This window comes from Aquila chrysaetos, chromosome 5 (assembly GCF_900496995.4).
Source record: "Aquila chrysaetos chrysaetos chromosome 5, bAquChr1.4, whole genome shotgun sequence".
Taxonomy (NCBI): Eukaryota; Metazoa; Chordata; class Aves; order Accipitriformes; family Accipitridae; genus Aquila; species Aquila chrysaetos.
The window spans coordinates 36,738,127-36,765,508 of NC_044008.1; the positions used below are offsets into that span (position 1 = coordinate 36,738,127).

General features: G+C 39.7%; 1 protein-coding gene across 6 annotated transcripts in view; it reads left to right on the forward strand.

Annotated features, from left to right (window-relative positions):
• MON2 (MON2 homolog, regulator of endosome-to-Golgi trafficking) overlaps positions 1-27,382 on the forward strand; it is a 90,191-nt gene that overhangs the window by 16,013 nt on the left and 46,796 nt on the right. For all 6 annotated transcript variants that reach the window (XM_030013257.2, XM_030013259.2, XR_005932495.1 and 3 more), the window contains 13 exons: positions 204-267; positions 4,666-4,793; positions 5,651-5,782; positions 14,689-14,818; positions 15,373-15,470; positions 16,138-16,263; positions 17,014-17,208; positions 17,945-18,069; positions 18,459-18,598; positions 21,145-21,298; positions 23,945-24,177; positions 25,474-25,555; positions 26,279-26,460. In XM_030013257.2, coding sequence (XP_029869117.1) covers positions 204-267; positions 4,666-4,793; positions 5,651-5,782; positions 14,689-14,818; positions 15,373-15,470; positions 16,138-16,263; positions 17,014-17,208; positions 17,945-18,069; positions 18,459-18,598; positions 21,145-21,298; positions 23,945-24,177; positions 25,474-25,555; positions 26,279-26,460 — 1,789 coding nt within the window. Of the gene's footprint in view, positions 1-203; positions 268-4,665; positions 4,794-5,650; positions 5,783-14,688; positions 14,819-15,372; positions 15,471-16,137; positions 16,264-17,013; positions 17,209-17,944; positions 18,070-18,458; positions 18,599-21,144; positions 21,299-23,944; positions 24,178-25,473; positions 25,556-26,278; positions 26,461-27,382 lie in introns of those variants that run through there.

Below are 27,382 nucleotides of genomic sequence, written 5' to 3' on the forward strand. Positions count from 1 at the left end.
TATACTCCTTCTTGTGGAATTCTGGAAAGGAATTCCAGAAGCTACAAAGATTTCACTTCTGCATTAGCTCTGCTTACTGAAAACAATACAAAAACATTTTTGTTCTGAGGCTGTACTTTTTTATTTATCTTAAATTTTCTTATTTCTTTCCAGATATTGATGTATGAAATAGCATCTAAAATACTTATTTTCTTCTCTTCCAGGCGGCTGAATCAGGAATAATAAAAGTGAAAACTATAGCTGCACGGAACGCTGATATTTTGGCAGGTAATGATTTGCAATGCAATGGGAAAAATAAACTTGGTTACAGATCAAAATGTTAAAAAGATGTCTTGGATACGTGTAATAATCCTACATGTCTTTTGGTGTGTGCTATATCAGCGATGCTTTACTTTTGGGCACCTAGCAAAAAATCCAGTAGCATAAGAATTTTTTAATACTACTTCTGTTTCATGTGAGTACTATACTGATGCTGAGGAAGGTCTCCATTTTCAGCTGTGGCTCTACAAAAGTAATCATCCACTTAGAAAAATAGCATGAAATACTTAGACTCCAAATTCTCAATGTTTTATTCTCTGTCTGTGTTCACCACAGCTGTTGTTGAGTGCTCTGTGTGGAGTTCGGCAGTATGATCCTCATCTGTGTGTTTAGTATGAGAGTCTATCTAGCCTATGGAGACTTGTACCTGGCAGGCAAAAATCCATCTTAATCTGAGACAAGGTCATTCAATTTAAGATGTACCATTGCCTTGAGGGAGTTGCAGCTTTGTAAATGCTTAAAACAGTATCTCTGACTTTCTTCAGCTGTATTAAATGGCATGTAAATTGATGGCTTCTTGCCAGTTGCTGGTAAAGCCTTTGGGCCAGATTTGAATGTCCCTGTATTAATACTTGAGTGTCTATCCCAGCTGTAGTCAAAATCCTTAAAATGCTGAATTATTTGAAAGGTCCAAATGAAATAGATTTAAAACTATTTCTTGTTTTGAGGTATGTAAATCAGATATTGGTAAGGAGGCACTTTCTAGAATTATTTGAAGTAGCAGTCCCACCCCTCAATATTTCACTTTAATGCCTCTCTTTTATTTGTTTATTTTCTTTGTTTTTACTGCTGTCATGAATGCTGACATAAGTGGGAAAACTATGCCAGGTAATGTCAGCTATATCAAAATACACAAATGAACAAGAGAAATCTCTAGTTAGCCATTTGGGAAGCTGTCAACATTCTTTGGCGTATTACTGTGTAAAGAACTTTATATTTTAGAAAGCTAGTTTGTAATCCTGCGAAATTCTTTGTTTTTTAATCTTCATTTCAAAGTGAAGAGATGTGAAAGATCATTGATTTTTGGCATGGATAGGCAGTCTTTACTTTTACCTTTTTGAGGGAACACTTTCTGGTAGTTGGTCAAATTTTATAAGTACTTTTCCTTTGGAAGGTTTAAACTAGAATGTAGTTAGTATTTATTTCATTAATCAAAATAAGTGTGGAGATCTGTTGTTACGAGGTTTGGAAAACCAGCAGGTCCTAAAAGTTACTTTGATTTGTTAATCTTTGCTAATAGGATAATAACTTTTTTCCCCAGTAAGAAACAAACTGTGGAACAGAGGGGAACATATGCTTTGCCTGCACGTTATACTAACATTCCACAGTTTCAATGCAATGCCATTAAACAGTCCCGGTTCTTTATGGACTCCTGTCTTTTTTGAGGTATCAGTTGTAACCTAATCTTGTAGTTAAGTTAATGTCAAGATCTCTGTTGTCTCCTATCTGCTATTCAAAATTTTTTTGGAGGAAGATAGTATGTATACTTTAGTAATAATAAAGCTGCAAAAGGCTACTGTAATTGTGAAATCTAGTGAAGTAGATACTTTTTTTGACTGCTAGATCATTTAGGAATACCTACTAGACATTCTAGTAATCCAAATAAGTATTTTGATCAGGATATGATTTTTTCTTTATATTTTGATGTAAACTGTCATTTCACTAATATAGATGACAACAGCCGTATCAGATTGTTTTGAATAAGCTGACGTGATGCTTTCTTGAAGCATTACACTGTGTAGGATTATAATTTTTAGGAAAATAGATGCAATCTTAAAATCTGTATTAAAATCTTAAAAATATTTTTTTTTGTCTGGTGAGATGTGTTTAACTTGCCAGAACTCTGAGGTCATTGATCAAACTTCTTTCTTTCTCTTGGAAAAGTTAAGTTGAACAGTTTCAAAGTCTTCGTTCTTGGCAGTCTGTATGTGCCTGTATAATTTATTTATGAGGATTTGAGTAATTCCAAAAGAGAAGTCAGCTTGCGCTTTATATCACAGGAGATAAATGTGAGAAATTACTTCCACGTGGCTCTGAGATGTGCAATTCATACTTTTGTTTTAGAAGTGCTTTTAAAAAATTAGAATTATAATCTTGTTGATGGAATGAAGGAGTAAGTTTTACTTTCCCAAAACTTCTTTTTTGATATGGTTCATTATGATAGATTTCTTTTTTTAATATATTCTTACATAATTTTGGTAGCAAAATGGAAGCAGGCCTGGATATAAGAAAATTTTCATGTATTTTAAGACTGAAGCTGATATAATGATCGGTACCAAACCAGATCTACAAAACACTGATTTTTCACCTTCATAAAGGAAAAATCCTTGTATAGATCCTGTTGTGAGATTATTGTTTTGAATGGATTATAGGAAAAACACTGTAAAAGTCTTAAATTTTTCTTTGTCTTGTTATTTATTAACTCTCATGCCATTTTTGGCATTCAGAACTTTATTATGAATCTTATGTTAAGTATAAATGTTTTTTGGTATCTTTTTAAAAATTTTGCTTTCTTCTTTCTGCTTGATGGTTAGAATTTAGTGGCAATTCAGAAATGTATGTGAGTGAAGAAGCATTTGTGCCCATGTTAGAGTGGGCTCCCTAGGCTCTATTGGCCATGTGTTGTAGGTGTTTGTAGGCTATAAAGGCAGCTTAGACATCAAGCTCACATGTAGACACTCGCAATTAGATGCCTGAATTACATGTCTTAATTGGGAACAGATTTCCATTTTTTATGAAGTAGCCACTGTTTTGTTTTTAATTTGAAAATCATGGAGTGTTTCATAAGAGAATGGTATTGGTGGATATGGTTTATACTGTATATTTTAAAAGCAGGTTTATTTGCTTCAGAGTTAAAAAAACTGTTGAAATCAAGGCAGATTGTTAAACAGGCAGTGAACCTATGTATTCATTCACATTTATGCTGACAGTTTAACTGTTTTTGATAAGGCATTGGGTGCCAGGTCAGCCTCTGTCAACTGGACAATAGAGCCTGTACTGGCTCTGAAGAGGCTGACAAAACTATGGACTGTATATGTGTTAATATCACCCTATAAGAACTATTACCTAATAGAAAGTAGGCATCTATAATTTATACTAGCCTGTTCTTTTCATAGACACTTATTAGTCATGTTAGTTAGTGCTTCAGCTGAAAACATCACTAAAATACATTTTTGTAGTTTTTACTTCAATGTTTCATTTTTTTTTCCAGATCAGTTGTAGTGATATTTAGTAATAAACCCTATTGTGAGCCAAACTTCAAATTGCTCAATAGAAAAAAAAAAAAAAAATCATGTTTGCATGTTTATGTGAGAATGTATTTGTTTGTTTGTGGTAAGATCTGTGCTCTAAAAATGCGTGTGAAACTTTTTCATGAACACATTTCTCTTATTACACACAGACTAAAACATAGTGTATGACATTCAGTATAAGAGCACACATTGAACTTTAAACTGTGAGGAAATTTTTAGTGTCTGAAATGGTGATGACTGGCTAAATGGCTAAAATCTTAAAAGTTTGCATGAATCAACAACCATGCCTGCAAACAGAAAAGCATTCATTGGTCAGAGTCATGCTTTCCTTTCATCTTTCAAAAATATTTTCTTTTTCAATTTTATGAAGTTTATCTCAGATTTCTAGAGTTTTATGGGGAAAAACTTTTTAAATGTCAGTGTGGAATGTTGTATTCATTGTGAAGTTCTTTCTCCTCAAAAAAAAAAAAAAAAAAAAAAAAGACATTAATGAAACTTGTGTTTTCTCCTGACAAAGATTCATTTTAAGAAGCTGCCCTTTCTCACTAAAACACTGGTTGAAAAATTCACAGCCAGGTGTACGTACCCAGGATACAAACAGTCCAGTCTTTCTCCTCCTGTTTTGTCAGTGCCATTTTGCTGTTCCCCTTTGTGCCGTGTAATTTGGTATGTCTCTCTGTGCCACACTTTGTGTTGCTTTTGAATTCGGTGCGGAGGTGAAGCAGAGCAGAAGGAGGCGGCTACCAGCCGGAGACTGGTCACTGCTGCAAGGCCAGAGGAAGCTCTGGGGTGGGCAGAACCTGACAGCATCTTACTAACCTAATGGACTCTAGGTGGATGTTTTGGATTTGGAAAGAGAAAGACACTTGAGCGTGTAAGGGAGAAGGTGCGTGGGATTTGAGCTTCAGCCAGGGTAATTGTGGAAGTGAGCAGTGGCAGCCCAGTGTCTGTCTTCACTTGGCTTTTCCCTGTGGTGCAAGAGTAAATCCCAAATTTCCAATGCTGGAGATTTCTTTTTGTTAATAGGTATGATTAACAAATTTTGCATTGTAACAAAGTATTAAACATTGACTGCTTCCATATCTCTTTTTGAAAGCATTGAAAGAGAACAGCTCAGAGGTAGTTCAGCCTTTTCTAATGGGTTGTGGAACAAAGGAACCAAAGATCACTCAGCTGTGTCTAGCAGCCATACAGAGGCTCATGTCCCATGAAGTTGTTTCAGAGGTAAGATCAATCTTTATATAAATACGTAAATATTTCAGCGTGAGAAATACAGGCCTCAAAATGAAGGTGAATGGGTTTTTTTTGAGGCTGTTTATATTATAATGAACAGAGTCTGCAAAATATTTTACTCCTATCTGTTTTTAAAAAAATGAAATTTAAACGAAAACCTTTTTGACCATAAAAAAAAGAAAAAAGAGGTGAGGAAACACTACTAACTTCTAGAAGGAAATTCATGAAAATTCAAACCAGCTCATTTAGTTTGCATTCTTACACTGCAGGAACAGAACATGTAATGGTCTTTGATAAATATAATCTTTAAAGTTGCATCCACAAAATTTACTCTGTGTGATAACATTATGTATTACAGTTTTGTTACATTTTACTTTTAAAAATAAGATGAAATGGATGCACATTTCCTGCAACTGCAAATGTCATGATATATTATGGTACTGCATATATGGTGTGTTAAGAAGCTGGTGAAAATAATGCTGTTAAAATATACCTTCAACTGTGCTTGCATAATGTAAAATTACACTGGTTTTTTTTCCTGATATGAATTAATTTTGAGGGTAAAATGTCTTTGTACTGTCTCTTCTATATTTCCAAGTAGAAAATGAAATATACACTTTAATTTGGACTACACATTAAGAGATTTCTGCTGTCAATTCTTTAAAAACATGTTGGGAAGCTTGTGACAATGAAATTGGCTTTATGTTCTCAATGTAGTCTTATGATATAGCCAAACAGGCAAATTCCGTTACGATATGCATTTATGAGAGTGCTAATCTTACATGTGTACACATGATATACCACTGTGTAAACATCTTAATTGTTGGCAAAAAATTATTTCTTTGTAGGCTGCAGCAGGAAACATTATTAATATGCTTTGGCAACTGATGGAAAATAGTCTTGAAGAACTTAAATTGCTCCAGACAGTTCTTGTACTTTTAACAACCAATACAGTTGTGCATGATGAAGCACTGTCCAAGGTAAGAATTTGTTAGTGCCAACAGTAGTACTTACAATATCCAAAAGGAAAAACAGGGAGAAATTTTACATATGAAGCATTTGGAAATAATGGAAGAGGAGGGGGCTTTCTTGATTCTGTTGTGTCCCTATTGTCTTTATATCTAGACTCTGAAAAGAGGATTTCTTTTAGCTTCCTTTTCAATCTGTTTTTTTTAATTTCTCCACAATAATAAATTTTTGACTTAATGGAAGCTTTAAATAAAAACACTGGGCTAATGCCTATCCTTCTCATCTGTCATATGTATGTTTTTGAACTGAAATCAGAGCACATAGTGCAATGTAAGCTTTCACTAATAAAGCAAATATTAGAAGAAGCTGCCTGCCACCCTTCCTTAAATCTCTTTTGGAAGCAGTCCAGTTATTGCTCTTTCAGTCAGAACTGAAATAACTTTATTGCATAATTTTAAACATGTACCATTTTGGATATTATGTTTCAACTAAGACAAAAAATAAGGATTCCGATCCATTTTAATCTTAAATTACTAGATACTTCTCTTTGAAGGAGCAACGTTGTTTACCCATCTGTGAATTGTGAAGTTCTGTTTAAAGTAAGTTCCTCTTCTAGACTACGTTTTATAATTTTTTCTCTTTAACTTAAGAAAGATTTTTTTGGTTGTAAACAAATCGTTCTAAATTGCTGTCTTTATTATGCTCTGCCTTCAGTGTATTGGTTTAATATCAGAGCAATATTTTTTTTGAGAGACAGACAGAGACAGAGAGGGAATAGAATTGAAGAGTATTTTTGAAGGCATTCTGTTATGGTGGAAGGTTTTCAGTTTTTCTTTGCTTCTGGTTTTAATGAAATAAGTTCCTAGCTGATTAAATGTGTGGATATTAAAATCATTATTAATCTACTTAACCAAGGGAAGGAAAAACACGAAAGGAAAACAAAGCTAAGTTACAAAGGTCTGCTGAAGGCAAGAAGATAATGGAAAATTTATAAAACCTATAAATTGCAGAATAGAAACTTGCTAAGGATTGAATGGTTTGTCAGTATGTTCTTTATTTACTCGAGGAGTCAAATTATGTCAAAGACTCTTCAACACTATCTTGTTTCTTTTGTTCCAAATAACGCTCATTTTCCAAATGAGGTGCTATGTTCTTGGGCAGAAGCATGAATCCAGGCTCTAGAAGGAGACAGTTGCTGTTTAAGTCCACCATACCTTTCCCTTATGCATATCACGTATCTGCTTCTCATCACTTCCCGCATTTATTCTTCTTCCCCTGCCTCCATATACTCTCCCCCCCCCCCCCCGCCTTATTCTTAGGTTCTTGGTATCTACATCCTGTTTCACTTACCTTATTTGTGTGTGTCTTCCAAACACATTTTTTCAACATCCTTTATTTGGTCATCTCTCTAACATCTAGGAACTTTCTCCTTTTGGACACCAACCAACCATAAGAGCATGTGGGCACAGCAGTGTCAGATGAGTAGGGAAGGTCTTTCCCAGCACATCTTTCTTTTGCCTTGTGTCCTGATCCAGAAGCATGCTCACATAATACAATTACTGGAGAATCTAATTGCTGTACATCTAACAATTTCCTTAGTGCATGTTAAAATCTAGTACATTTAGAAATGTATAGTCAAATTTGGCCAGGCTGTGACAGGGGTAAGAAAAAAACCATTCCTGACAGAGCAATATCCTGTAAAATTTCTTGGTGTTGTCCAAGGCCTGGAATTACCAGAGTTTCTCAGTTCACCAAATATAAGCATTACTTGGCATGGGTAAAATGGTGCAATGGTTTGTTTGTCATTCCCCCCCAAGATCCTTTCAAGAAATATTTGAAAGTTGGTTTTTTTTTTTTTCCATGCTGAAAAGTTCTTAGAGAAAATCAGTTTGAGCCAGACATACATTGCATATTCATGTTTCAGCTTGACTGATGTAAATTAAGAAAATTACTGGTAAACCATCTTGAAGAACCCCTTAATACAGGGACTGCCGTTAGATTATTTGAGTTGCTGAGACAGGCAGCTCCGGTGCCGGCAGGATCCGCAGCGGAGTGCTCCAGTGCAGTGCACAGGGGGTTTCCCGAACGGGGGGAACCTGAAGGGGAGCCAAGAGAGGCACCGGGAGCCTGCGGCTCGCGCCACGGAGGCTGTTGGGACCTGGGCAGGGCCAGGAGCAGCGGTGGGCAAGCCCCCCAGCCGTGTATGAAAGAAGTCCTTGGGGAGCGCTAGCCAACAGGACGTGGCGCAGCAGTTTGCGCGGAAGGGCGTGCAGGAAGGGTGCTGAAGCTCTGCCAGCTCGACCAGGAAGCCATGGTATCCACCTGGCAGAAAGCCGCGGCCTCTCTAAGCTTTGCAGCCACCACGACTGATGCAGCTGCCCAGACAGAGCTCTGGTGGGAACACGCTGCCAGCCAGGTGTTGGGCTGCGGGCCGTGCCCTGCTCTTACGCCAGGACGGGACAGTGAGCAGAGCTGTGGGAGGTACGCCCGGGGAGAGAACTCCTCCGCTTAGTGACAGAGCTCTGGGAGGAGGTGAGTAGGTTGAGGAGCATCAGGGAGTACGAGAGAGAGAGGGACTACTGGAACTGCACCCTGCCTTCCCTGAGACGGGCCCAACAGGCAGACAGGACGCGTGATACAGAGGATTCCTTATCCTCTCTCCGCCTGGCTGAACACAGTGACTTAACGTATAGGGTGCAATGGCAACAAGTTCCTGCCCGGTGCAGCAGGCATGTCTCCTCTGTGACTACCCCACCTTCCCAGGTGCCCTTGCCTAACAGGTATGAGGCTCTGCAAGTGGAATCGAACAATAATCACAGAATATCTCAAGTTGGAAGGGACCCATAAGGATCATCAAGTCCAACTCCTTGCTCCTTGCAGGACTACCTAAAACTAAACCATGTGACTAAAAGCATCCAGATTCTCCTTGAACTCTGACAGGCTTGGTGTCGTGACCACTTCCCTGGGGAGCCTGTTCCCGTGACCAACCACCCTCTCAGTGAAGAAATTTACTTCTGTTTTAACTTCTCCTGCTTCACTGTTGTTATTCTTAATATGCTGTCGGAGCCTAGAATGGACAATAGGTGCTGAGCTGGCATACAGCCATCGCAGTTCAAACCTGTGATGAGATTGCTGGCTTCTTTAAGGAAAGGGGTCCCAAACTGGTGAAAGCAGATGTCCCCCAGTTGAACTGGGGTTCATCAATATCAGGAGACCATTGCTGCCCGCAGGGATTTTCTGGAGCAACGAGGGTGGATTGGGAGCTTCTCAGGACTGGAGCTGGGCAATAATGAGCACAATGGTTCATCTAGCTTGGAGGTGTCACTGAGGTTAAGTCGGCCTATGCCCTGTGTCAAAACTGCTTCCATAAAGAAAAAAAGACTGGTCATTGTCATAGAAGACTCCATTCTGAACGGAACAGAAGGCCCAACATCCAGACCAGACCCACTTCTTAGGGAAGTCTGCTGCCTCCCTGGGGCTCAGGTTAAAGATGTGAAGAGAAGGCTTCCTCTTCTGGTATGGCCCTCAGATTATTATCCATTGTTGATTTTTCAGATAGGCAGCGATGAAGTTGCAGCAAGAAGTCCGAGGGCAATCAAGAGAGACTTCAGGGCCTTGGGATGACTGGATAAGGGATCAGGAGCACAAGTGGTGTTCTCCTCTACCCTTCCAGTTGCAGGGAAAGATGAGGGAAGAAACAGGAAGAGCCAGCAGATCAGTACCTACCTCTGAGCCTGGTGTCACTGGCAGAATTTTGTGGTTTTTTGGCCATGGCTTGGTTTACATGACACCAGCCTTGCTGGCAACAGACGGGGTACACCTGTCTCAAAGGGGGAGAAGGATCTTTGCACAGGAGTTAGCAGGGCTCACTGAAAGAGCTTTAAACTAGATTTGAAGGGGGGAAAGGGATAAAACCAGACTCACTCACTAGAGAGAAGTGTGGGGCAGCATGCCAGTGTTTGAGGGATGGTATGCTAGCAAGGTCCTTTGGTCTGCCATCTCAGTGGAGGTAGGTGATGGAGATCCGTGTGGCAGCAAAGATGCAAGGGTTATTGGTGTGTTAGAAACCACGGAAGCACCTGAGAACAGTCATGTAGGAAGTAGGGCTTATCCCCCCAAGAAGGTGGCGCAATCAGTAGCCCAACTGAAGTTCATCTACACCAATGCACACAGCATGGGCAACAAACAGGAGGAGCTGAAAGCCATTGTACAGCAGGAAAACTATGATATAGTTGCCATAATGGAAACACGGTGGGATGACTCACACAACTGGAGTGCTGCAATGGCTGGCTATAAACTCTTCAGAAGGGATAAGCAAGGAAGAAGAGGTGGTGGGGTAGCCCTGTATGTTAGGGAGTGTTTTTATTGTCTAGAGCTTAACGATGGTGACAATAGAGTTGAGTGTTTATGGGTAAGAATCAGGGAGAAGGCCAACAAGGCAGTTATCATGGTGGGAGTCTGTTATAGACCACCCAACCAGGATGAAGAGGCAGGCGAAATATTCTATAAGCGTCTGGGAGAAGACTCACAATTGCTAGCCCTTGTTCTCGTGGGGGGCTTCAACTGATCAGATGTCTGCTGGAAATACAAGATAGCAGAGAGGAAACGGCCTAGGAGGTTCCTGGAGTGTGTGGAATATAACTTCCTGACACAGCTGGTGAGTGAGCCAACTAGGGAAGATGCTGTACCTGTTGCTTGCGAACAGAGAGGGACTTGTGGGTGATGTGGTAGTTCGAGGCCATCTTGGGCATAGCAGTCATGAAATGATAGAGTTTTCGATTCTTCGAGAAGTAAGACAGGGGTCAACAGAACTGCTGCCTTGGACTTCTGGACAGCAGATTTGGCCCGTTTAGGAGACTGGTTGACAGAGTCCCTTGGGAGGCAGTCCTGAAGGGCAAGGGAGTCCAGGAAGGCTGGGCATTCTTTAAGAAGGAAATCTTAATGGCACAGCAGGCCATCCCCATGTGCCAAAAGACGAGCTGGCGGGGAAGACCACTGGCCTGGCTGGACAGAGAGCTTTGGCTGGAACTCGGGGAAAAAAGGAGAGTTTATGAACTTCGGAAGAAGGAGCTGGCCTCTCAGGAGGACTACAAGGATGTCATGAGGTTTTGCAGGGAGAAAATTAGAAGGGCCAAAGCCCAGCTAGAATTTCATCTGGCTACTGCTGTAAAAGACAATTAAAAATGTTTCTAGAAATACATTAGCAACAAAAGGAGGGCTAAGGAGAATCTCCATCCTTTATTGGATGTGGGGGGAAACATAGTGACAAAGGATGAGGAAAAGGCTGAGGTACTTAATGCCTTCTTTGCCTCAGTCTTTAATAGTAAGACCAGTTGTTCTCTGGGTGCCCAGGCCCCTGAGCTGGAAGACAGGGATGGGGAGCAGAATGAAACCCCCATAATCCAAGGGGAAATGGTTAGCGACCTGCTACACCATTTAGTTTGTGGGGCTGGATGGGATCCACTCCAGGGAACTGAGGGGGCTGACAGAAGTGCTTACCAAGCCTCTTCTGTTTATCAGCAGTGCTGGCTAACTGGGGAGGTCCCAGTTGACTGGAAGTTAGCAAATGTGATGCTCACCTACAAGAAGGGCTGGAAGGAGGATCCAGGGAATTAAAGGCCTGTCAGTCTGACCTTGGTGCCAGGGAAGGTTATGGAGCAGGTCATCTTGAGTGTCATCACGGGGCACATACAGGACAACCAGGGGATCAGGCCCAGTCAGCATGGGTTCGTGAAAGGCAGGTCCTGCTTGACCAACCTGATGTCCTTCTATGACCAGGTGACCCGCCTAGTGGATGAGGGAAAGGCTGTGGATGTTATCTACCTGGACTTCAGCAAGGCCTTTGACACCGTTTCCCACAGCATTCTCCTGGAGAAACTGGCTGCTTGTGGCCTGGGCAGGCGTACTCTCCGCTGGGTAAAAAACTGGCTGGATGGCCGGGCCCAAAGAGTGGTGGTGAATGGGGTGAAATCCAGTTGGTGGTGGGTCGCAAGTGGTGTTCCCCAGGGCTCAGTATTGGGCCCCGTTCTGTTTAATATCTTTATCGATGATTTGGTTGCGGGGATCGAGTGCACCCTCAGTAAGTTGGCAGACCACACCAAGTTGGGAGGGAGGGTTGATCTGCTCAGGGGTAGAGAGGCTCTACGGAGAGATCTGGACAGGCTGGATCGATGGGCTGAGGCCAACTGTATGAATTTCAACAAGGCCAAGTGCCGGGTCCTGCACTTCGGTCACGGCAACCCCATGCGGCGCTCCAGGCTTGGGGAAGAGTGGCTGGAAAGCTGCCCAGCAGAGAAAGACCTGGGTGTGCTGGTCAACAGCCGGCTGAATATGAGCCAGCAGTGTGCCCAGGTGGCCAAGAAGGCCAACGGCATCCTGGCCTGTATCCGAAATAGTGTGGCCAGCAGGAGCAGGGAGGTGGTTGTTCCCCTGTACTCGGCACTGGTGAGGCCGCACCTCGAGTCCCGTGTTGTTTTGGGCCCCTCACTCCAGGAAAGACATTGAGGTGCTGGAGCGTGTTCAGAGGAGGGCAACCAAGTTGGTGAGGGGCCTGGAGCACAAGTCTTATGAGGAGCGGCTGAGGGAACTGGGGCTGTTCAGTCTAGAAAAGAGGAGGCTGAGGGGAGACCTTATCGCTCTCTACAACTACCTGAAAGGGGGTTGTAGTGAGGTGGGTGCTGGTCTCTTCTATCAAGTAACAAGCAATAGGACAAGATTAAATTGCCTCAAGTTGCTCAAGGGGAGGTTTAGATTGGATATGAGGAGAAATTTCTTCACCGAAAGGGTTGTCAAGCATTGGAACAGGCTGCCCAGGGAAGTGGTTGAGTCACCATCCCTGGAGGTATTTAAAAGACGTGTAGATGTGGTGCTTAGGACATGGTTTAGTGGTGGACTTGGCAGTGTTAGGTTAATGGTTGGACTCAATGATCTTGAAGGTCTTTTCCAACCTAAACGATTCTATGATTCACCTAGAGAATCGTGCAGTATCTTCTGAAAGCCCAGAGGTGTATGATTGTGTTGTAAAATTTCAAACTAAAATGGGGATACCATCTGAGCAGGGTCCACAAATCATTTACAGGAAAAAGAAGCTATCGCCGGGTGTGGTTGAGGTTCATGGAAGTGCAAGAACACAGAATAAGGACAAAAGAACAAGAAATACAGGTTTCACTATACATACAGATGTTAATTTTAAAAGTTCATTATAAAATAAGTAAGTATTAATTTATGTGTTAGAGGTAATACAGAATCCAATGGGAAACAGTATTCAGGTCAGTGCTAGCACAATGACACATTAAAATAAGCACCTTAGAAATAATAGCAGTCGAGGCAATGTGGGTGTGAAAGTGTTGTGATTTAACATAGGAGAGGAATGGTATTTTAGCTTTGGAGTTGACTGACCTCTCTGTGATTAACTGTATAATCCTAATGTCCTTTTGACATTCATATTCATATAAGTTGTTTTATGTGGTTGATTACTGTATAGTCTCTGTATGATGATTGTAGTTTTATTGGCATATCATAGTGTCTTCAGTTAATACCACTTTAGATTACCCTTGGGGAGGATTACTAAACAGGTTTTTGGCTAGGGTAATGTATAAAATTTATTCTGATTCTTCAAATTTAAAATTATTATGTATCGGCTTTGTGTGGCAAGGTTTTGGTAGCGGGGGGCGTTACAGGGGTGGCTTCTGTAAGAAGCTGCTGGAAGCTTCCCCTGTGTTCGAGAGAGAGCCAATACCAGCCGGCTCTAAGACGGACCCGCCGCCGGCCAAGGCCGAGCCCATCAGCGATAGTGGTAACGCCTCTGTGATAACATTTTTAAGAAGGAAAAAGTTGGGACAGGCAGTATACGGCAGCTGGAGAGAGGAGTGAGAACATGTAAGAGAAACAGCCCTGCGGACACCAAGGTCAGTGAAGAAGGAGGGGAGGAGGTGCTCCAGGCGCCGGAGCAGAGATTCCCCTGCAGCCCGTGGGGAAGACCATGGTGAGGCAGGCTGTCCCCCTGCAGCCCAGGGAGGTCCACGGTGGAGCAGATCTCCACCTGCAGCCCGTGGAGGACCCCACGCCGGAGCAGGTGGGTTCCCGAAGGAGGCTGGGACCCCGTGGGAAGCCCACGCTGGAGCAGGCTCCTGGCAGGACCTGTGGATCTGTGGAGAGAGGAGCCCACGGAGCAGGTTTTGTGGCAGGACTTGTGACCCCGTGGGGGACCCACGCTGGAGCAGTGTGCTCCTGAAGGACTGCACACCGTGGAAAGGACCCATGCTGGAGCAGTTCGTGAAGAACTGCAGCCCGTGCGAAGGGCCCACGTTGGAGAAGTTCGTGGAGGACTGTCTCCCGTGGGAGGGACCCCACGCTGGAGCAGGGGACGAGTGTGATGAGTCCTCCCCCTGAGGAGGATGAAGCGGCAGAAATAACGTGTGATGAACTGACCGTAAACCCCATTCCCTGTCCCCCTGTGCCACTGGGGGGGGGGGGTTGGTAGAGAATCTGGGAGTGAAGTTGTGCCCGGGAAGAAGGGAGTGGTGGAGGGAAGGTGTTCTGAGATTTGGTTTTATTTGTCATTGCCCTACTCTGGTTGATTTGTAATAAATTGAGTTATTTTTCCCCAAGCTGAGTCTGTTTTGCATGTGACGGTAATTGGTGAGTGGTCTCTCCTGTCCTTATCTTGACCCACAAGCTCTTTGTTATATTTTCTCTTCCCTGTCCAGCTGAGGAGGGGGAGTGATAGAATGGCTTTGGTGGGCACCTGGCATCCAGCCAGGGTCAACCCACCACATATTAAAACAAATTTTTTTTTTTCAGGCAACCTTTTGACAAACTGCAGTGGAAAGCATTCCTCAATCGGCTTTCTTGACTCTTAGCTAAAAGATGAAAATATATTGTTGTAAGGTGATTTTTTTTTTTTCTCGTCTTTCAGGCAATTGTACTTTGTTTTCGATTGCACTTCACAAAAGATAATATAACAAATAATACTGCAGCAGCTACAGTGCGGCAGGTAGTTACTGTTGTATTTGAGAGAGTGGTTGCTGAAGATGAACAATACAAAGGTGGGCATTCTTCTCTACTCTGCTTGCTTGTATTAACCTGTTTTTTGGACACACATCAGATGTTTATCTTTTTCAGATAAAGAAGTAGTAAAAAGTCAATAAATGTTATTAAAAAAAAATCACAGGCATTATTAATTTTTACTGTCTTTTATACATTTACTTGTATTCAAAGGAGATTAAATCCTTAGCTGTTGTGTCAGTCCACGTCAGTACAGCAATATATAAAACCCAGATTTTTTTTCAAGTTGTGAGAACTGGTATTCAAGGTGGTATTGTGAAGGAATTTGAGGTGAGGGTGTCATTTGAGGTGAAGGTAACTTAGATTACTGAGTGTGAAATACACGGCAGTAGTAGTTCTGAAGAGAAAATTTATTGGAAAGAAGTGCTTGGTATTGATGATCTTTGGTATTCAATCTTGTGTTTATTTCTGTAGACATAAGTTGCAGAAGAATTACCTGACTATTCTCCTAGAATCTTTTTTGTAACAACACTTAATGCATACTTGATTTTCAACAGTTCCTTTGTTCACAAAACTGATTTTTGTTTCTACACAGACGCTATTGACCAGCCAGTTGCAGTTCAAGGAAATAGTAACAGAAGATCTGTCAGTACACTGAAGCCATGTGCTAAAGATGCTTATATGCTTTTTCAGGTAGTTGGGGAGCATATATTTATACATTTGCAGTTACAACTGGGTGCTTCTACATCTCTGTAAGAAATTTCAAAAATTTGCTATTGGCATATTGACAAGGTCCTTAACCAGAGCCTCAGGCTTTCTTATGCGCATTTATTGTAATTGGCAATGAAATGCTGTATCCCAGGGAGATGATTGGAAAATGAAGACAAAGCAGCCTAGGAAAATGTTTTACTATAAATCTTAAATAATAGCTAAGCATGCATGTCTGCATTAAATTCAAGATTCTTTTTCCATGAACCAAACACTGCTACTGTAGTTCAGTCTTGCTTCTTGTGCTTGGTATTGTATACTAAAGTCAAGTATATAATGAAAAGTAGTAGCTGTATTCATCACGCCAATAAAAATCTTCTTGACTTGGCAAACTCACTGGTCTTGAGATATTTTTGAGGACAGGAATGAACATAATTGCTAGAAGTATAGCAGCAAAGTTTAAAATTTCTTTTAAGAAGTTTTTTGCTTAATAGTTTATGTAAAAGAAGTATTTGAGGAAAAATTATGTTGAAATTGGAAAATTACTCATTGCAAAAGAGGGAGAGAGTGTAGATTTTCGTGTAGACTCAGAAAACTTATGGCGGTACAGGACTGTGCAGAGAATGTAAATGTTACTGTATTTCTTTTTAAGGATCTTTGTCAGTTAGTTAATGCTGATGCTCCCTACTGGCTCGTGGGTATGACAGAAATGACCCGGACATTTGGCCTCGAACTTCTTGAGTCAGTCCTCAATGACTTTCCACAAGTGTTTTTACAAGTGAGTAGTTCTTGAAGGGAAAATAGGAAGACTTTTGTTCACATGGGTAGTAAAATTTACACTTCGTTAACTCCTCTTTAATTTAGCGTGAGTACTACTTTTCAAAAGAACTTGTAGCTTTTACATGTTGGGTTTTTATGATAGAAAAGTACTGTGTGCTTTTTGTCCACTCTTTCTATTTTCATACACTTTATTCTTGCATTTTGTAGAGCATGTTGTACTCTGTTTCACTTTTTTTTTGCCATTTATATCTTCTCCAAAGATGCATTTTCTTATCTTGCGTGATTTCTGACTGCTCTGTAACTTAGTTTGTGGCATTGTTATTTCTATGAAAGCATTAACCTCACCCCACTTGCAAAGCAGCAAGAATCATGACTATGAATTGTGTGGATCTACTGCATATAAATGCACCATGATCCTACAGTAACACATTTTAGCAGACAGTAGCTAAATAAAAAAATTAAATATATAATAAATGATGTATTAGCAGCCTATTTCAATTTGCAAAATACAGGAAGAGGGGTGCATGGTATGAACCTGACCATGTCATTTCATCATGCTTTTTTTCGTAGCTTTACAATGGTGTCTGCCGTTCTTCCTTTTCATTTCCTGAGTGTGTAATTTATACCAACATTTACATGACTTCAGAGTGCTTGGTCATAACAGTAAATGTAAATAAGATGCATAATCAGAGCTACTGGTAGCAATTAAAGAATATCTACTTATATTTTGTTGTGTTTTCTTTTTCAGCATCAGGAATTCAGTTTTCTTCTTAAAGAAAGGGTATGCCCTCTTGTTATAAAGCTCTTCTCCCCAAATATCAAATTCAGGCAAGGTTCCAGCACATCATCTTCCCCAGCACCAGTGGAAAAACCATACTTCCCCATCTGCATGCGTTTGCTGAGAGTAGTTTCTGTTTTGATTAAGCAGTTTTACAGTTTGCTGGTAAGAATGTTCAAATTTTCTTTATGCAATTCTGTTTTTCTGTGTATATGCCAGTACTGTGATCAGAAATAGTATAAATTAGTTCTTGGGAACTGTTGATGTATACTGAAGGAAGAAAAGTCTAAATATTCTATTCCTCTTACGTGTATTTGTTTACATGTATTCTACAGGTATGATTTTATTAAACATGGGCTTGTATAAATTCTCAGAGTAGATTAGCTGTTCTCTTTTCTGTACTTAACTGCCTTTCAGTTAAAGTTTTGGGAATCTTTTGATCTTGCGTTATTTGCCTGGCTTGAGATAATGTTAATTGCTGTGCCTTGTTAATACTTGCTAAGATGCTTTTGACTTGTGTTGCTAAAGCTGTTGACAGAATGTGCATTAAAAACGCATGTTCAGCTGTTCTTACCTCGCGAATTTTAGATACTTGCTAAAAAAGATTTTTTTCAGTTTCATTGGTTTACTGTAGCACATGTAAGAACTTTAATGCAATGTCTGTGAGGAATTTAACTCCTTCAATACAATTGCATATGTGGTGTTAGCTTGGCAAAAAAAATATTATTCTTAGGTATTCTTTTTATATAATTTTGAGTAAATGCTTGTTGAAGGGGTTTTTTAGATCCTGTGCAAAACTTGCTGGAATGGAACTCCTAAGACAAAACAGAAGTTTTTTGGAGAAAATATTTTGTAGGAGCCTTTTTCTTCTGATTTAATAGCTATAAACTGTATCTTTTAGGTAACAGAATGTGAAATCTTTCTGTCATTGCTGGTTAAGTTTCTGGATGCAGACAAACCACAGTGGCTAAGAGCTGTTGCAGTAGAATCTATTCACAGGCTTTGTGTGCAGCCTCAGCTATTAAGGTATTAAATATATTAAGTTTCACTTCTACATAAAATTTAAGAATTTTTCTTTTTTTTTTCCCAGTGGAAAATGCTTCTTAAAACACTGTAAATATTTAGAAACTTAAATGCAATAAACTCTTCAAGATAATTTTTTTATAAAGCACTAGGCAATTCTTATTATCCAGGAAGGGCTGAATTATAGTTACTTGAGTATTCCAAACCCTCTCGGTCTTACCAGTGTCAAAGGAGCATTTACCTAAAACTAAATATTATTATTTACCTAAATACTTGCAGTTAAAATGTACTTTTAGTCTACAGATTAGAGGGGTGGGGGAAAATTGCTGTAAAATATGCTTTTAGTACCTAATTTGTCAAATACTTACTGTATTTTATAAAATACTTTCCAGGTCCTTTTGTCAATCGTATGATATGAAGCAACATTCCACAAAAGTTTTCCGTGATATTGTGAATGCACTGGGGTCCTTCATCCAGTCGCTATTTCTTGTGCCAAGCACAGGGAACACATCAGTGATGCCAAACCAAACTGGTAAAGCGTTGTCCTTGCTATCATTTTAATTTTCCAGCATTTTCTTGCAATAATAAATTCTGATTTGATTCAGTATATACATTTGGCTTGGTACAGTTCTGTACTTTCATGCTCATTGTTCATTGAGATGAAAAGCTAGCTTGAGGAAAAACTAGTGTTTTCAGATCTGGTACAACAGGTGATTTTATCTACCTGTGTTGTGGGGAAGACGTAGCCCGCAGTCAGCAGAGCAGTGCTGCTGCATTTGTAGCTGCTTCTACAGCAACCAAGCTCCTTGGTTCACTACTCTTCTGAGGGAAATTCTGGGGGAATTATTTCCAATTTCTGACTATAACAAATTTGATTTCTGTCTCCTTGTGCGGGGATGTCATTTATGGCAGCGTGCAAGTGAAGTAGTAAGACAGTGTGTGTTTGCTTCCTCCTGGGAGGCAATAGCTAATTCTTCTGTATGTTCAGGGGCAAAACTGGACTGATGAAGCCAAGAGGTAGAAAGAAAGATCTGTGTTTTACAGATGATCTTTGCTTTTCCTGTAAGCTGAAAACAGTCAGTTACTGAAACTAAACTTGATTGTCTTTTCTTGCAGCCGGGGTTTTGGCATTTTACTAGGTATATCTTTATTTCTAGAAGAAGAAATGGTCCTCCTGTTAATGCTTTTGCAGGTGTTTATGTCCAAGTGAAGGCTCTCTGCTTCTTCCCATAGTTCTGGAAGCAGAGGCCTCAGCAACAAACAAAATAAAAACAATTTCTAAGGGTGTCTTTTGACATGCCCTCTTAAAAGAGATAATAAACAGATAAAGTATAATTATTATCAATCAGATCTACTATTAAACTAATAAACATTAAAAAGTCTGGGTTTAGACTCACACCTTCCAGGGTTCACTCATGAAGTCTGAATTCCAAGTTGGTGTTAGCATTGATAATGTGAAGAAATTTGTGTCAGTAGCGGTTGTTCAATAGTTGGATGTATGGAAGCTGGTAGAACATTTCTGTCAGTATTATTTCTGGGTTAGTTTAATCCACTTAAGGTAAATCAGGAAAGCGCTTTTCATCATGTAACATGCACATATAAGAAGCCATTCTAAAATACTCATTCTCCTGAAAACTTAAATTTTGCCTTTGTTTGAAACAGCACTGCAGTAGGGTCATACCCTTAGTGCTGTTGCTCTTTCTCTGGCTTATTGTTCCAGTTTTTCTCCTTTACGTTTTCACTACTTCTTTCTGCCTGAGTATTTCTCATGTCTCTTTCTCATGCATTTGTCTTTCTGCCTCTTTTCTTCCTATGGCCATGTCTAACATGCAAAAAGCAGGTCAATGCAACCTAACTTTCAAACTGAGTCTTCTGATTATAACGATAGTCCTGTTGTAGCAGGCTGTCTTACACACCTGTAGTTGGCTTTTGAGCCTCAGTTTTGCAACAAGGTAGCTGTTTCATAGAAGTTGAATGCTGCATCTACCTAAGTTTTGTGTCACTTTTATTATACTGGTATATTGTAAGCTTTTTTACCACTTTAAGGAGTTATGTTGATATAAAAATAGTTATATGTGTCTGCTCAGTGGTATCACAGAAAATGATACCGGTATAACTGTGTGTGTGTTAGTGGTAGTGTTTGGTTAACCATTTCTGTTTAGCAGTATGGTTTTGTTGTTTCAGTCTATTAAGCGTATACATAGGCTTCTGTGTGTATTCATATTGCCTAAATTAGTAGTTTCATCTCCCTACACGTTAAAAGTGAGCACATGAAAATGGCAGTTGTTACACTGATGTATTATGTGCTGTGAGTCGCCTTCTTGGCAACTCTGCCCTTCTTTCCCCATTGTCTGTACAGAGAGAGTGTGAACTTGTGGTACCTACTCCTAGTAAGTATAGACCTCCTTCTATATGTAGCAAGTCTTATATATACAGAATTCCTTGTCCTTTTATTTGGTTTTTTTTTTTGGCTTCTTGAATTGGAACCAACATTTGTTTCCTCCTAGCTGTTGGTTGGCACGTTGTCAGCTCTTCCCTAGTGTGGTTTGTTTTCTTCTACCTTGGCATGGAACAGATTCAAACGTTGCAGTTCTCTTTGAGAACTTTTACATTTCTGAAATCTTTAAAGTTTGTGTTGATCTCTTTCCTTGGAATGACTAACCTCTCTTTCCTACTACTGAGCTCTAGATGCAACTATTCAAACAATCCTTAACTTTTAAATATCTGTCAGACTCTTCACTAAAATATATATTGTTTTACTGAGACCACGTAAGTTTAGTTCATTCACAGAATCTTAGGAATGCTGCTGTACCTTTCACAGAAACATTTTACTCTGGCTGAAAATAAGGCAGTTGGCATCAATCAACTGTGCTTCTTGAACTGATTGCTTTGCACATAAGATCGTGTTTTAGACAGCAGAGGGAGCTCAAAAATTGTGTTGGTGGTGGTTTTTGTTATTGAGCAGGGCATCTCATATTAATCCGTGTATCTCAACTTAAAAATTAAATATAGAAAAAGAATGTTTGCTGATCACTAAAATTAGATTGGTTAATTTTATCACTTTGTTTTTTGGAACAGGAAGCAATGCATCAGGGAATACTGGCTCAGCACAGACTAACCCGGGAGTGCTTGGAATGGGAGGAGGTGCAACTGTATTACCTGCTTTTGAGTACAGAGGCACTTGGATACCTATCCTGAATGTAACAGTACAAGGCAGTGCTAAAGCTACCTAGTAAGTACCTCTATCTTTTTGAAAATGTGTATAAGAAATGTTTTAATGTCCAACTTGATGGTTTAAGGATTTTTTTTATTAGAGAATATTGAGGTCTTGATTTCTCTGGCATTGAAATGTATTATGGATTTTCTTTTTGTTGGTGCCATGAGGTGTTCTGATTTTTTTGCTATTTTGTCCGAATGCTCTGGATTCTGATCCAAATGTCCCCTATGGCTTTAGCATCTGTTGGATTTTTTCTATCATACTGTTGCTGTATTAACTCTTCACTTTTAGGCCTCACTACAGTATATAACAATATTAGAATATCTTTTGCTGGGTTGTGTAATGGCAAATATTAGGGGCATTAAGCAAATGGGACATCAGTGGGAGTGAAAAACAGCTTTCTTACACCAGCTTTACTGTATTTACAGTTCTTATTGAACGGGATATTGTGGTAGATATTGGCCAGGTTGTTATTCCAAACAAAATATTGACCTATATATGAAGGTTAGACTGTGAATGCTTCTTAGAGTGACCAATTATTTTGTCGTGACTTTGTATAATGGAGATGGTGCTCTCAGTTTAGAGCTGTGAACACTACATTACTTTTGAAATAGTGGAATTTTTTTCATGGTCATTGAAGGTCAATCTCTTCCAAATTGAAAGTTACTTGTACAGCCCATGAAATTTTGGCATACAAATAATACTCAGTGAAATCAGCAAATAGCCTGGATCTCAATACTTTTTTTAAGGTAGAAACTCTTTTTTCTGTCTTTGAGACTCAGAAGGACAATTTCATCCTCAGATTTCAATAGTTTAACTTGTTATGTGTTGACTTGGCTTTTTGTTCCAGCAGTGGCCATGAACGTTATTTTAGATTACCTGACTGTTCTCAGGAAATGCAAATTTTTAACAAAAGTGGATGAAAGCTAGGTCATGCTTTGGCCAGCTAATAACACCTCCTGCTTTTCTTCCTTTTCTTTTCTCTTACTTTATATTCTTAACTGGCTCAAGGACATTGCAGCCACCATCACAGTCTCCTGTGCTGCACTGAACTTGCTTGTGTCTTTACCTTTGGATCCCTTAGTGACTCCATGATTCCCTCTGAGTAATTTTTGCATTCTTTTTTTCTTTTGTGTAAGATTGCAGAATTGTCGCTAGCATGTCATGTCACCAGTTTTTCTCCTATCTTGTACGTTTGTCGTCCCTGCATGTAAGGAAATGACTAACTGTAACTGTAGATTTGGGTCACGTCCGAGCACTGATTCTCTCTTACTGCTGCCACTAGATTTTCAGACAATGGCCTCATCTTGTACTTCTACACAATGATTTAAATGAAGATAAGAATTGTGAACAGAGCTAGCAGAGTCTTTTTGCCAGTGTGGGCCTGTCTCTTCCCAGACCGCTATGCCTTGTCTTCCTCTTTACGTGAGGAAGTAAGTATTTTTTAGAGGAATAGACAAAGATTATCCAAAATTTTTCATGGCCATTCCCATGTAACTGTAACAACTCACTTCATTTATTCAGCAGTTTGCTTTCCAGTCTTTGAAAGTAAGAGTACATGACCTCTACCTCACAGGTACATTGTAACTATAAAACCCATTAATAATTTTAACAGAGCCATAGATATGTACACACTTATTTATAGACAGAGGGTGAAATGTTGACCATTTGATTTCCCTATACTGCCTATGCCCCCAGATATCTAAGGCAGCCATCTTCAGGAAATTAGAGGTAATAACTGAAGTGTTATGTGTTTGGGAGAAGGAGACTCCTTTGTGCAGAAAAGAGTGGTGACACTGCAGTACAAAAGTGTCTTTGGTATATAGTCGCTGGAATGCCTGGCCCTTTTTAAGAGAAGTTTGTAGAGCAAATAATGAAATAGTGGTTGTTGGGGTAGCAGGTAGTTTTTGTAACAGACTGTCTCTCCTTGTGTAGTTGCTGCTGCTGTGGCAGCTACAATCTGTTTCCTGCTGGATTTGTAACTCAGCAGTGCTTTATGTACATTTAAAGTAAAATATGAAGAAAAGCGGCAATGAGGCTGCAGTTCCAGCATAGTGATGTTTTAATTGAATGGTTTTCAGCAGTGAACCATGTAGACGTTTACTCTTTGTACAAATAACTTCCATTGTTTACCTATGCGTGTAGGTGATGAATATTTGGTCATATATTATCTAGCTATGACAGGCTTTTCTGGTCATATGGACTCAAAGATAATAATGGAACATCTGACTTGTTCTCAATTTGTTATAACTATGTTCACAGTGTCATGACTTCCTGACCTATTTCCTCCATTGTTCCTATGTCCTTGTGTTCTGAATAGGTTCTGTTGCAGTGGCTTGAAGTAAAATAATAATATAAGTAGAATAATTCATTCAGTGATGCTTTCTTACATGTGTTAATTTTAAAAAATATTTATTTGCAGATCTAAATATGATGCTCAGGGTTTGTACCCTTTCATCTACTATTTTATATAGTGACTCATTTACTCTTTTACTTAATGACTTGATTAATCAAGGAATTTTTTTCTTGAGTTGCTATAGATCTTGAAGGATGGTGTTTGGGGCCTGTTTGTACTTAACATTAATTTGGAATCCTGTTCTTTGTTACTGTTTTTAATCACAGTGGTACTATTACATGCTTGTCATGCTTTCATTTTCTTAGTTTGGAAATGCTGGACAAAGTAGAGCCACCTACGATTCCTGAAGGCTATGCCATGTCAGTGGCATTTCACTGTTTACTGGATCTTGTCCGTGGTATCACTACCATGATTGAAGGAGAGTTGGGAGAGGCAGAAACAGTCAGTCAAAGCACAACAGAGACAACTTCATTACCAGCACAGTCTTCAGAACAGCAAGACTTGCAGTCTGTATCTGACCAAACAGAGAAAGAACTAGGTATTTGAAAATGCAAACACTATATAAAATACAGCAGTTTTACATAAAGCAGGATTAAAATAGTTCATGCTTTGTTGTTTAAATTTACTGTTTCTAAATCGTATATTAAAACTTTTAATGAAGTGGGTTTTGGTTGTGGGGGGGGTTTTGGTGTGGTGATTTGTGGTGGGATTTTTTTGGGTTTTTTTGTGTGTGTAATGGGACAGCGGTAGTCTCTAAAAAAACATAAATACTTGACTTGAAGTACTGCTTCTGTCCTTGGTCCTTATAGCACCTTGGCCATAGACTCCTTGTGGTCTATTAATGCTGTTTTACGTGTATGTGCATGGGATGTGAGGGAGAGAGAACAGGCATTTTGTTCTCCAGAACTACTATTCTGCTGTTCTGTGTCCTTAATTCTGCTTAACACTGAGATCCAAGGTCGCAAGAGACAACCTGACGGAGAGAAATTTGGCAGTTGTGACCACATTAAAAGAAAAATGTATTTCTAGTAACAAGATAAAAAGATGAGCATTTTAATGGAGAGATTTGAAACAAGATTGAAGTATTTAGGGAAGAAGTTCTTGAAAAGCAGAACTAGTAGGAACTGAGGCTTCTATTTTGTGCACCATGTGAGGAGTCCGTACGTGTACGGACAGAAAGACTTGGCTCTCGGGAGTGGTTTCGGCTTATGTCCCGGGAAGCAGAGACCGTAGCGCAGCGGTCGGGACGGACGGACGGACGGACAGGGTTTGTCCAGAGCGCTGCCCGCGGCCTCGGCGCTGTGGAGCTCTCCGTGGTGCTGCAGGCAGCACCGGCTCAGCCCAGGCTCGGGGCAGGTTATAGGTCTCTTGGACCTGTATTTTTTTTTTTCCCTATTAAATTAAAGAAATGAAAAAATATGGAGAATTATAAATACCAGGGGAGAGTATTTTTTCTTCGCTGCAAAATTTCAGTGAGTTTCTTGTCCCACATTTATACACTTCTGAATGTTTATTTTTACAGACAAAGATTAAAAATAGTTATGTATACCTCTAAGGTTTGGGGTTTTTTTTTTTGGGGGGGGGGGGGGATGGTGGTGTAATTTAGAATAAGCATTGCCTTGGTGACATTTTTACTTTAGCAGTATTACTTTAAATGCAGTTCCTTAAATGGTACTGGTGTGAGTGTTTGTATATACACACATATGTGTCTGTCTAAACATGCATATAAAAATGCACTTTAAAAGGTGCCGTAGGAAGCATTTTGTTTGTGATATAATTGAAAGTTATTGAGAAAAATACTGTGTTTCTGCTATAAAGAAGTATTTCTTTCAAGTTAGCAGAGCTGTATGGGAAGAAATGGTGAATGCTTGTTGGTGTGGTCTTCTGGCTGCTTTATCCCTCCTACTTGATGCAAGGTATTTGGTCTTTCATTTCTCTTGATTTTTTTCAATGATGACATTCCCAGCTATATGTTGAACTGACTCGATACTAGTCAAGTTGATGGTTTTATGAGAGCACACTTCTCATGGCAACAGAGCAGACAGGTTTGTGGGTTAGTGATGGCTAGACTGAGTGAGGATCTGTTAAGAGTAAACGACACAGAAGTCTGCAGAAGCCTAGCATCAACCTTTAATGTATTTCAATGCAGAACAATTAATTAACATTTTCAAAAGCTTGCATTTAAACTATTTACATTATTTTTACTCCTTTTTACTTTGAGTGAATGTTTCAACACATTGAAGTGATTCTACCTATGTCCTGATTACTGTTGATAAGAGACTAAATAATGTCTTAGTACTTGTTAGTACTATGCAGTCTTTGAAGTGGAAAAGCTGTTTACTAGGTAATAACTTTGGTAACTTAATTGTCTCTTTCAAAGAGTCTTTTGTTATCAAACACCATTTTCTGAAACTAGTGTTAAATACCTCCTCATAGTCTCCTTTGCCAAGTCAGTCAAAACTAAAGACCAGTTTTATAGGAAATGGTTCTGAAGAATTTTGTTGATTGGTTATGCTTGCTCTTCAGTATTTATAGGGTTGACAGGTTTAAAGTATACGTTCTCACTGCTTTCAGTTTTGTTTAGCTGCCTGCTTCTGTGCCATGGATTAATTCTTACTAAATGATGTGTACTCTTTCAGTACTGATGAAGCTGCCACTGAAAATATTCTAAAAGCAGAATTGACCATGGCTGCACTTTGTGGAAGACTGGGTCTTGTAACATCAAGAGATGCCTTTATCACTGCCATTTGCAAAGGATCCTTGCCTCCTCACTATGCCCTTACTGTATTAAATAACACAACTGCAGCTCTGTCCAGCAAATGTAAGTATATAGGTTTTCCTTAGTTGTGTTTCCATGTATTGTCCTCTAAACCCAAATTTTCTCAGGATGTGATTGCAAAGATAGGCAACTGTAGTATTTGGATATACTAAATTGTTAGAATCCTCAGACAGGATCTAGACCGCCTGCTTTCCAGAAATGATTAGTCTTGCAGCATCTGCTGGGTATCATTCTAGTCAACCTAAAACTTCCTGAATGCTTAGCATATATCAGAAGTTCACATTCTACAAAGATCTGTCAGTCATCCTAACAGATCTGTTAGGATGTCATTAAGGCATGCAAATTCTGAAAACATCTCTGGGTGACTCAGGTAATTAAGAGTTGGCTAGAATATCCTGCATTTGTGGTGTACTACAGTCTTTCCTACAATTGTCTAGTGATGGTAGTACTTACTGTGTAAATGGAAGATCTTAAGTTCTAGGCTCTGTTCAGCTTACAAGAAGTTGAATTGATGCTTTCCACATCTTGAGAGAATGTTGTAATTCATGGGATATGCCAGTTGCAGATGTACTCTGTTTCTAATTTTGAAAATTAATTACTATGTACTGAGAAATGCAACTACCTGGAGAATATGCAGATGGGCCTAATATTAGACCTCTTAATTTAAAACAAAAATACCTTAGCCTGGGAACAAGGACCAGCACCTTTCCTCCAGCCCACAAGCGAAGTGCATTACTAGATCGTAAGTCTGTGAAGCAGTATGCATGACTGAGCTACATTAATCTCTGTGGAAATGAAGCAGTGAACTTAAGTTATTTTATATAGGTTACTCTTCATTTTACAGGTGAGTTATAAAATGGGTGTACTGAAGTCCTGTATTGCAAAAATATCACGACATAGCATTTATGACATCTTCATTTGCTGAGTGCACTAGTACAATGGTAGCACACAGCGATACCATTTA